Consider the following 11,557-nt stretch of genomic DNA (forward strand, 5'->3'; position numbering starts at 1 on the left):
AAATGCTGATAGTTATTTTTTAGCCATACTTATAGTGTTTAAGTGTTCTACTATAAATCTCAAGTTCAAGGATGATAAAACATTAGCAAAATTTAAAATAGTAAGCTAACACAAAATTTATATATATTTTTATTTTGTTAGATTTCAAATCTTTTTCAGTGGATAAATAATTAGTATTGCTCACTCAGGAAAAATGAAGTCATCTGTAGTACTTTGTACTCACAATGATTAAGTCGTCCTAATTTAGTCATCAAGCGTTGTTAGTGTCTCTTTGTTTTCTAGGCAATGCGTTTGCATACGTTTTTTAAGCTCAGAGAACTAGTAAGATTTTACAGTGTGGATGTATGTGATATTTAAGAGCACACTGATAAGCATGAAGCATTTAAATGCACAGACCATTTTGATTCAATGCTTAAGATTTTAATGATGAAGAAGATGAGAAACAACAATTCATTCTGGGAAACAACGTTTTGCTAAACGCATTCTTTCAAGTACACATGCAGTCTGCTCCTGTTAAAAGAGCAACTCCAGTTTATGTCACTTGTCGCTTCATTCCTTATGCAGCATTACAGTAAAAGAAAAGAAGTAAATCAAATCAGAACCAGATTCTTATTGTGATATATTAGAGGATTTGCTCTGTCGTCAGGTAGGCCACGCCTTCACGAGAGCCCAGGAATCAGCAGATGGCCCTGACACAAATAAATGGGTATTGGCTGTCACATCTCCCATCATTCCAACACTTGCTTCCTGTAAGTACACAAAATCAGCATGAACTGAAATCACAATCACATGGAGAAATGATCACTGATCTAAATATGTTGTTCTGTATAACAACAGCACCTGACACATACATGTGTTTAGCATTGCATCAAAACACTATGTAAATAATTAATATGATGGAAAAATGTACTGCTGACATTTTTTCACTCATCACTGTTTGTCACATTAAATGCATAAAGATTATTTGGGGGATTCTGGGTATTGTTTCCTTTTTTCTTTAACATTTATAGTGCTCTTACATTGTGCTTTTAGGTTTACCTGAAAAATTCACCATTAAGCAATGCTCGTTTCCCCCAACGTTGTTAGGTTCTCCCTGACACCACTGCGTAAATGTGAAATAGGTTCCATCAATCCAAAACCAGTAATTCTCCTAGAAAACAGAAAAACGTAGGCAAGAATATGTTCACAAATAAGCTACAGTTCCAAGTTCTAAATGTGCATGTAGATACAATAATATGAAGAAGGAATTTTAAAGTCTTGAATAATCAGATCCCATCTTAAAGACCTCCATATCTACTGCAGGTGGGAACTAATCCCTGAGCCTGGTTCTGCCTCAGGTTTCTTCCTGTTAAAAATTGTTTTTCTTCCCCACTGTCACCACGTGCTTGCTAATGGGGGAGGGTCCTCTGAATAATGATAAGTGATATACCTGTTGACCATCTGAGCCACCAACCCATGTTAGTCCACTTTCACGAGAGGCACTAGATATGACGGCTCGAATGAACTGGTACTCGTCGTTGCTGTTTACAGATGCCAGGTTTGCATTCAAGGACTGGCAGATTCGCTACAATGGAAATCAACAGACTGAGTTTATAGAAATGACAACGTAAACAGAAAGAGTTAAGATTGCACAAAGGATAAATGATAAATTCACATCACTGCTTTTACCTGCGCCTGAGCCCAAGTCATTTGACGGTTATCGTAGAGAAAGCATCGATTCCCATACTGAGTCCAGCCGCTTGGACAAGATGCTGCTCTCTTCTCAACATGATGTTCTGCTGAAGACAATCAAAGAATATTGAGCTACTTTACTGTGTCGGAAAAGTTTTTAAAATAAAAATTCATGAAAAATGTGTTTTTATCTGAGTGTTAAAGATGAACTTTTTTAAGCTATAAATGTACTTGTCCATCACACATGAAAACAAATTTATGAAAGCTGACGTAGGAAAGCTGATGTACTGATGATAAAAATGTGATTAGTTTTGGTTTCAAACCTGAAAAGTCCACTGACCTGCTGAAATTGATGCCTCTGTCCCATTACTGGCCACTTCATCTGGAAGTGCTAGACAACAGCAAATGTTGATTTTCATTATAATTTTCAGTTTAATATATTCATGCATAAGATGTATAGATGATGCTCAGTATACTGGAATACTCACCAGCAGCAGTGCCCAGAGCCACCATTGCACAGAGAAGTGTAGACACAGTCAGCAGCTTCATGGTGATGTTTAGCATCTCTGTACAAATCAGAAAATTCAAAGTAGGTCGTTTATGAAAGAAAAGATAGACAATAATCTGACACTTCCCAGCAAGCATTTGATATAATACCTTATCTTCCCTGTTATCAGTGTCAGCTTGTAACTTCAGCCTTCAAGTGTGCAGGTGCTGAACCGAACACCAGCACTTATATACTGTTTCTGTACCTTCACTCAAAACCAAGAACAAACAGACTAAAATACACTGTTATTTATTTTAGCTCCATGCTTGCTGGCATTTCGCTTTATAACAATGGTTTTTACCTCCACCCAGATAAAATGTCACTGCTGTTTAATTTGTCATATTGACTGATGGTCAACACAGAGATACATAACCTCATCTTTGTGTCACACTGTTGTTTTGCATGGTGAAGGTAGCTGTCTTTTACTCATCATTATCCACACTAGATGAAATAAAACATGCCAACAGTGTGTTCCTTTGTTCTTCCCAGTAATGACTGGGGACACCCCTGAAATTGAGGAGCAACCTGAAAAGAACTTTTTGGTGAACAGCCAATTGGAAAATGAGACAGAAAAGGACAGTTTAGAATGACTTCCATGTAAAATAAAAGTCATTAGATGATCTATTAGTACACCAACTATATACATTTCAAGTGTGCAAAGAAAGAAAAGAAAAGGAAATAAAATGGTCTCTCAAACCTTTTTGTAGAAGAACACAAAACCCAAGTCTTAACTCAAGCATGGAGCTTTAACAGCAGCCCAGAGGACTCGGCTGAAAACTGCTTGGAAACCAAAAACCTCTGTGAAACGGCGACAGAAGCATCTTTGTGCGTCTGCGGTTCATTAAGTACCTCCAGATTATGACAAATGTCATCTTGATGATTTTCAAACTCAATATTGCCAAATAAAAAACCAAAAGGATATGGTTCAGTTGGACAACACACACACTTTCAGATTACCAGTCAGTGACATGCAGTAAATGGTGTGGGCTACAGTGTTGAAGACACAGCCAGTGTGCATGATGCAGGCACTCAGGTGAGCTATTAAAAATGTTAGCTTCTTATAGTTAGTAAAGCACAAGCTTTTGAAATAAGTGTTTCCTAGCTTTAGTGGTCTTTTGTGCTACTGAGCCACGTGTTTTCATTTAGTAGTCTTAGGCTACGTTCACACTGCAGGCGAAAGCCCATCAAATCCAACTTTTCTGACCCTATGAGACCATCTATCCCATCATGGTGTGACGCAGTGAAGCTGTCACTAATGCACCAGTGCAGCCTGCCTCACTTTCCCTGTTGCAGTAATGTTGAACCAAGTCAGCGCACTTTGCTGAGCTGCACCTGTGCAGATGCAGCTGCAGTGTAATGATGCACTCAGGGAAAGACACTGACTGGCCCGCACAGTTTATTAGCTGCACTCCTGCAGCAGCGCCCAGCTCGTCTACATGCGGCTCCAACCTTGTTTGCTCTCATTTATTTTTCTGGGTTTCTGGCAGCATGTTCATATTTCTAACTTGTGTAATTTTGACAGGATATATTTTTATGGAGAGCAAAATATTTAAAGTTTATTTTTTGAAGTTTATTTAATAATATTCCTGTCTTTTTTTAATTCATATATATGTTTAAAAACATTGTTTTAGTGTTCAATAAATGTTTATCTTGTGTGGCCCGAGACCTAAAGTGTGCCTTGACCTTTGGCCCCCTGTGCGATTGAGTTTGACACCCCTGACCTAGCACGATTGTTGGAACAATACAAGTAAGAATACAAGGCTTTAACTATGTCCTTATTGCAGCATTAATGAGCACAATAAAGCCAGCCTACTGATAAACATAAAGGCTGTTGAACAGATGACTTGTTTTTTTGTGAGACATAGAAAAGTTCTGGCTTCAGCGAACATGATTCAAGGTGAAAGGAGAAGACGTGGGTCAGGCAGCCAGGAGGAGCGGTGTGCCCAGAACCACACGAGGACCACAGAAGAGTGGCTCGTGTTCTTGGGTAAGCCACCCCTGCTGATACACGTGTCCTTCAACATGCAAAGTGCTGCTCGTTGCTACATATAACAATTCTGGTGTGTTTGGTCCATTTCTTGGTCTTGGCTGCCCAGCTTGGCCTTACCTTGGCCTCAGAAACATTTCACGTCAGAGAGTACACGCCTGTCACATGTACGCCTTTTACTAACACTCAACAACAGCCTTCAGTAATTCTATATATCTGAAGCTCTCACATGTACACAAGGCTAGTAGGTCATCCTGAGTTCATCAATATATGTTCGTTTCATCTGTCTACAGTCTGTCTGTGTGTGTCTGTGGGAGGTTGTCTGTGTGTCGCACAGAGGCTGAAAGGACTTCATCCCAATAATGTGTTTGTTGACTGTTATTTCTAAAAGCTCTTTGTTTCTCTCACCTCATCCCCACCTGTGAAAAGATGACTGAATTTCCCAGAGTTCGTTCTGTTGGAGGTTTATTTCCTTCTGCTGCTGCTCAGAGATCATCAGAATCTATAAAGGCCTAAACTAACAAGCTTTTCCAATGGGACATTATTTTCAACAGACCTGAACAGAGTATAAGAGGACAAGAGAACATGAGTGTTTGTGTTCTACACATAGAAGTGAAGCTCTATTTGCTGCAAAACAAAGTTGTATAGAAAGATTTTCCATGTGGAAAATTATTGCTATTATTGCCAAATAGCATCTCTTGTCTGGAGAACAGGACTCACTGAAACATTATCCAGAGCTTTTGCTGACACGACATGTTCCAAGTCAAAGTCAGCTTTGTTGTCAGAAACCATGTGTGCAGATAATACACAGGAACTGGAAACTACAGCCTGAGTGTTGCACTAGAACAACGTAAAAACAACATGAAAGATAAAAAGACTGAGTTTGAAAAGAAATGAACTGTGGATTCATTTTAATTGTGAGACAGCATAGCAACCAGAGATTCTGAAAGAAACACACATTAGCAGGATTATGAATTGATTTACATGCCATTGAGTCAAATAATAAACAGCCAATCATTCTGTCTCAGAGCTTTTCATGCTTTCCTCAGCTCCTCCCATCTCTATGTTCAGTCGTACTCACTGCCCATCATCCCAACTCCTGAGGGAAGAAACATAATCCTTGTAATTAGAAGGATGTGATCTCATAGTGTGGCTGTGGTTCAGAAGGGAGCACATCTATCAGTCTGCATGCCAAATATCCTCGGGCAAGATGCTGACCCCAGGTTGTTCTCCACAGCCCACTGCAGTGTGAGTGTGGGATAGAAAGCACTTAAAGCTTGTGCCATTAATGAGGCGTGTTGTATAAAGTGGTGTGAGTGCTCAGGCAGAGTGTAAACAAGCCGAGTAAGACATACTCCACAAAATGAAAACTACATAATTCATTCTAAAGTTCAGAAGCTATATCTGAATTCTGCACTTATATTCTAATCTCTCTGCCTTATTTAAACATCCACGTTTTCAAAAATCTGTGGTAACCTCAATTGTTTTAATAATACATGTCGATTAGCTCTCCATTGTGTAGCCCCTTAAAATACAGCTTATTTCAAACCGTCAATCCTTCCTCTTGGATGCAGGATTATATTCTGTAGGAAAGCTGAACAGATGTGGAAAAAGACCTTATTAACCTTGTTCAACTGACTAAACGCTGCAAGAACATCTTACTTTACTGGCTTGATTAGCAGTGATAAGCACTATACGCACATCTCTGACTGCTTTGTCAAGGAGGGAGTGACAAAGCCGTCCTTCGGTGTAACCCGCCCTCAGAAAAGAATCTCCACAGATATTTGCGTGCTCATACTCAAGCTTGATATATTACTCACTGTCTCGTGAAGGTGTCTGATGATCAGTGTGTCAACGTTTTAAAATTCTCTCCCAAGTTGTGCATTAAGGTGAGCCTGACTCTGTCTGGCTGGTACTCCTCAGATAATATCTGATGTTTAGATCATTTATGATGTTTGTGCTTAAATGGTTTTATTTCATATAAAAACCTACAGTTACAAGCAAAATAGAGTAGAAAGCATTCTGTTAGTTCAGGCTTATTAAAAGCAGAAGAAAATCCAAATCTCTGGTGTAATGCACACACTGCTTCAGTCCTTAAGCTGCAGAAGAAAGGAGAGAATAAAAATGCAGACAAGTAGCGTCTGAGCCGATCACGTTCATCTGTAGTTCAGACATGTGGATTACAAACTGAGTTACAGGTGAACTGTTAGCTTGTTTCAGTGCTGGGATGATCACAGATTATGATAACGACAGATGGAGATTAGCATCATTCATATAAGAACAGGATCCAGATTTCCTCGCACACAGACAGTGAGAGCGACGGTGATCATGACAATCAAAACAAAAGTAGTTGATCAAAGACACGAAGAGAAGAAGAGCTTCATCTGTCAGTGTCTCACACACAGCAAGGACTTCTGAACATTGATTTATGTGTCATTAGAAGTGACCGAGATGCAGGAGATAAACACAACTACAGCACTTTTCAATTTTTAATTCAGTTTTATCGCCACTTCACATAATAATACATGATTTACTCTGTGTGCTGGGATATGAGAACGTTTTCAAAGCCACCGTATCAGTTAAAGAACCACCTCTACATCTGCTACCAACTCCTATTGAACAAACACAGCTCGATGTCATCACATTAACTAACAGCTGAGTGCTCTGCTGTGTGACTGAAACGTCTCGTTTTATTTCCAGTCTTCATTTCTGTTGCTTTATCCCACAAGTAGTCAGTAGGTATGCAGATTTAATTCCTCAGACTAACTGTGACAGTTCAGTGTAAACTGTTCTTTCAACATCAGGTTTAAACTTCAAAGAGAGACCATCAGTTAAAGAGGAGATTCAGATTAGAGACCTCTGCTGCCACCTTCTGATGAAGACGCTTTGTTCTCCACACAGAAGTAAAGCTGTGGCTGTGACTCAGTTCTTCCAGGTGATAAAGTATTTTTCATTTCTGTAGTTGGTACGTCGATATACTGAAGTAAATATTAATAATTCATTTTGGGGTTGTGTCATATTTATTATCTGGGAATCTGCTACATTAAACATGGCCAAATATTCAAAGTGTGTGTGTGTGCGTGTGTGTGTGTGTGTGTGTGTGTGTGTGTGTGTGTGTGTGTGTGTGTGTGTGTGTGTGTGTGTGTGTGCGTGTGTGCGTGTGTGTGTGTGTGTGTGTGCGTGTGTGTGTGTGCGTGTGTGTGTGTGTGTGTGTGTGCGTGTGTGTGTGTGTGTGTGTGTGTGCGTGTGCGTGTGTGTGTGTGTGCGTGTGTGTGTGTGCGTGTGTGTGTGTGTGTGTGTGTGCGTGTGTGTGTGTGTGTGCGTGTGCGTGTGTGTGTGTTTGAAATACAGCTCTGACTAGAGGAGTGGAAGTGCAACCCACCCACCAAATTCAACACTGTGGACCTCCAGCCATCCTTTTAAAGCTCTTGTCCACTCCTTTCTCATTCAGTGTGACTGCTTTTGCGAGGCTGGTCTTAAAGGGTCTCTTGTGTCTGAGGAGAGGATGGTTGCTTCCCAAACATTAATGCAACGACAGCACTGCACTTGAGTTTTTTCTGGCTGGATCAGAAGATTTGGATTTGCTCCCTTTGCCTTCATGTGAGCAAAGCTCCGTTAAATCTATTCTGAAGTTAGTCTCGTGATTTTTAAACATGGACTCATCAGGATTTGTTCAGTGCTGTAAGTGTGTCAGTCTGGTATCTGAATAGTTTTTGTGTGTCCTGTTGTTTGAATACTTATTTCAAAATCTCATGTGGTCCAGAGCCTGCTGAGGTGATGTTCACTGTGAGAGGATGTGGAAGCGTTCTTAGTGGGAAAAGCACAACCAGAGGTGCTGAAGCTCTTCAGATCAAACTGTCATTATTGTTGTTTCATCATGACTGGCTCCAGCTGAATTGCTGTTGGCTGTTCTTTGTCAGTCTGCGACTGACCTTTGACAACGTTTCTGTATTTTTCAAATGTAGAATTGAGCGTCTGTGGAGGGAGGTTTGGACAGGTGTGACACATTTACTATGATGTACTCACAGCTTGGAGGAAGATGGATTTCTCATCATCTCAGATACTCTTCATCTCTTCTGTGCCCAGCACTCCTTCCTCCCAAGTCTCAACGTGGATTTGTTCTCTGTTGTCTGTCATGATACCCACCCAGGTGTTTTGGAGTCTCCACTGAAGGATGAAGATGTTGAATCTCTACACCTTGACATTGATCCCCTTGTGCCTTCATCTAGTTTTAGAAGAGACATTTCCTGGACCGCACTCTCACATGCTCTGTACCTACATCACCATCTCTGAGAGTCGCAGCTTGGCCCGTCACAGGGTGAAGTTATAAGAACGTCTTATTTTACCAAGTCCTCTCTCAGGTTCCTAAATCATTGATGGCATTGAGATAGTTTTTTACAATAATCTCTTCTTCTGTAATATAAGAACCTCTCCTGCTTTTAATGGTACTTTTCATTACTTCCTGGTGCATTCTCGTCCCAAACAGATGCTGACGAGCTGACACAGTCACATGGAAGAGGGAGAGAAATCTGACAAAACTAATGATTTCAGTGAACCTCATGTCTAACAATGACAAATGTATAAAATAAATAAAGATGAAAGTAACACGTCCTCTTTAGTTTTCTGTGTTACTAATACTCCACTGAACAGATGTCTGAAGCTTCTCCTCTGGCAGGACAGGAGTGAGGCCTGGTCCTGTGAGCCGCTGTGAGGATGTACTCGGGGAAAGGTCACCGGCCTCAGACTCTTCACCTTTTTAAAGACAAAGCAGTCATTTAGATAGAAGATTGGACAGTGTTCACCTGCACAAAGAGAAATTAAATTAAATGTAATTACTGACCAACACTCACAGTGTTTTCTACAGCTGTGGCCAAACATTTAGAGAACAACAAGTGTTGCTTTTAGATCTTTTTGTCAGATGTTTTCTGAAGGATAGAAACTTCTATGTTTCTACAGCATGTGATTGATTATATTTGCTCAGCTCTGAGTTCTAATTGTAGCTGATGAGAAATGACTGAACCATCCTAGTGACAGTTCTGGATCTTAGACTGTAGGATCCACAGGAAGTTTATAAAGATGATGACCCCGAGCGTGTTTCTGCTGTGCTGATGGATCTCCAAGGAGCGTCCTGACTCTGTGTCACATGTTAGCTTCATGTGGGTCAAAGGTCAAAGCTGCTGACTGTCAGGAAGCTTCAGAGAAGATCAGACAAAAACGAAACAGAGCTGAAGATGAAGCAGATCTACATGTGACTGTTGATGGTTTCAGATGTGGATCTCTGTGCTGTCCACACACAGATGCAGGCTAATAAATACAAATAGAACAAGATAAAATACAAATACTATGAATAAATGAGTGGAGACTAAATGTAAGTGTGAGGTAGATGTATGTGCAAAGGAGCTGTGAGCTTGATATGAAAGATGACCTGATGTGCAAACATTACTGTTAAAACAGGTCAGCTGTCCAAGAGTCTGACAGCAGTGGGAAGAAGGAGTTGTTGAGTCTGGATGTTCTGGATTTTGAACTTCTGAACCTTCGTGCTGAGGGTAGAAGTGTGAACAGCCGTGTTGGGGGGATGTGGGGTCTTTGAGGATGGAGGCAGCTCTCCTCTGGACTCTGCGATGGTGGATGCAGAGGGCAGCGGGGTCCTGATCATCTTCTCTGCAGGCGTTTGGTCCATAGCAGTAGTGCTGCCGTACCATGCAGTGATGCAGCTGGTCAGTGTGCTCTCCACAGTGCAGCTGTAGAAGCTGCTGAGGATCTTGGGAATGAGTTTGTGAGGGATGACTGTATTGAAGGCGGAGCTATAATCAACAAAAAGCACCCTGAGGTCTTTGTTTTCCAGGTGGGAGAGGGAGTAGTGAGGGGCAGCAGCGATGGCGTCTGACGTGGACCTATTGGGCCGGTAGGCAGACTGCAGGGGGTCCAGAGTGTCTGGGATGTTGCTCTGGATGTAGGCCAGCACCACTCTCTCAAAGCACTTTGCAATGATGGGAGTCAGTGCGACTGGTCTGTAGGCGTTTAGTGGCTGGGCTTTTCTTGGGGAGGGGCATGATGGTCGTGGTCTTGAAGCATGTGGGGATAGTGCTCTGTGTGGGAGTCAAATTGTTAAATGTTGTCATTGTGTTACTTAAATTTGTAAGTCTTGGTTCAAGCAGCCTGATCAAAGACGTTCCTTTGTCTCTGACCACCTCTCCAGCCAGTTTGTTGGTGGGGAGGCTGCAGTGTTTTCTTATAGGCACATCTATGTGAGGGCTCTGTTTGCTGCTTAGTAAGCTTCCTGCTTTATCATCCTTTGTGGGCAGGAGGTCACACAAACGCACCCCAAACACACACACACACATAGGGCCTTATGTTTGTTGACCATAGGGGGGTTACAATGGGTGGTGCTTGTGTGTACTGTAACTGTGTTCAGTAAAAGGTCGTCTGTGGGTGGATTCAGTGCTTTCCTGACACACCGAGCGGTCCTCCCTTGCTAGCAAGTAAAAGCTGTTCGTCTTGTTTCCGTTAACAGGAACAAGTTTGTAAACCAGCGGGGCCTGTGGAAGCACAGACACAACACTCTGGCTGAGGAAAGGTTGAAGATGGAGGTGAGAACGTGGACTAACTCTGAATGCAGAGCTGGCTTGGAGCTGTGGAGACTTACTGAGGAGTAAAGTGGACATGAAGGAGTCACAGAGGGAGGAGGAGGTGAACAGTGATGTTTGTTAGACAGGATCAGACTGAAGAGGGAACATAAGAAGAGTTTCATGCTGGATTTGAACAGGACAGGAAGATAAGCTCCGCCCAGCAGCTGAGTCCTCTCTGCTCACACTGGTGTTGGACTGCAACATCAGGGAGTCTGCTTCCACATCTGGTTTCCACAGCTGGAGGAAGCTATCCCACGAGCACGCCTACGCCCCTCTGTCATTACTGAAGTAGTGATGGTGTTTAATCAGTGTGAGACTGTTTCACTGGTCCAAGCAGAGATTTACATAAATGAGCTTTTATGAGTTCTTATATTATCTGATCAGGCCGTTTGCTCCTGTTAAAGAGAAATGTGCATCGAACGTTGTGGGTATTCATGAGTCTAACACTTTAAACCTGTGTGTGACGTTGTGTCCTTGAACGGCCCTGACAGACGGCTGTAGTCCATAATATTAATGTTTCCTGCTGACTGAAATAAGCAGCTGAGCTCTGTGAGGGCAGAGCTGCTGCTAACAGGTGAGTCTGTTACCTGGACTGGACTGAGTGAGCTGCTGTGTCACAGCTTTATCAGTGACACACTCAGCATGTGTGTGTGTGATATGTCACAGTGCTGGAAACACACATGAAAATATATTAAAGGTTGAATCTTTGTTCTTTTGGTTTGT

General features: G+C 41.7%; 1 protein-coding gene across 1 annotated transcript; it reads right to left on the reverse strand.

Moving 5' to 3' along the window:
- Positions 1-471: 471 nt before the first annotated feature.
- LOC146578002 (ladderlectin-like) lies at positions 472-2,235 on the reverse strand. The gene is made up of 6 exons (XM_085257022.1): positions 2,160-2,235; positions 2,012-2,062; positions 1,669-1,778; positions 1,430-1,564; positions 1,039-1,150; positions 472-747 (listed from the first exon to the last, which is right to left on the reverse strand). The coding sequence occupies exons 1-6, from the start codon at positions 2,233-2,235 to the stop codon at positions 677-679; spliced, it is 555 nt and encodes a 184-aa protein (XP_085113148.1). The 3' UTR covers positions 472-676.
- Positions 2,236-11,557: the final 9,322 nt, after the last annotated feature.

The sequence above is a fragment of the Mchenga conophoros genome, linkage group LG3 (genome assembly GCF_057382185.1).
Source record: "Mchenga conophoros isolate Kocher_MC1m ecotype Shallow Benthic linkage group LG3, M_conophoros_male_GT1.1, whole genome shotgun sequence".
NCBI classification, from domain to species: domain Eukaryota; kingdom Metazoa; phylum Chordata; class Actinopteri; order Cichliformes; family Cichlidae; genus Mchenga; species Mchenga conophoros.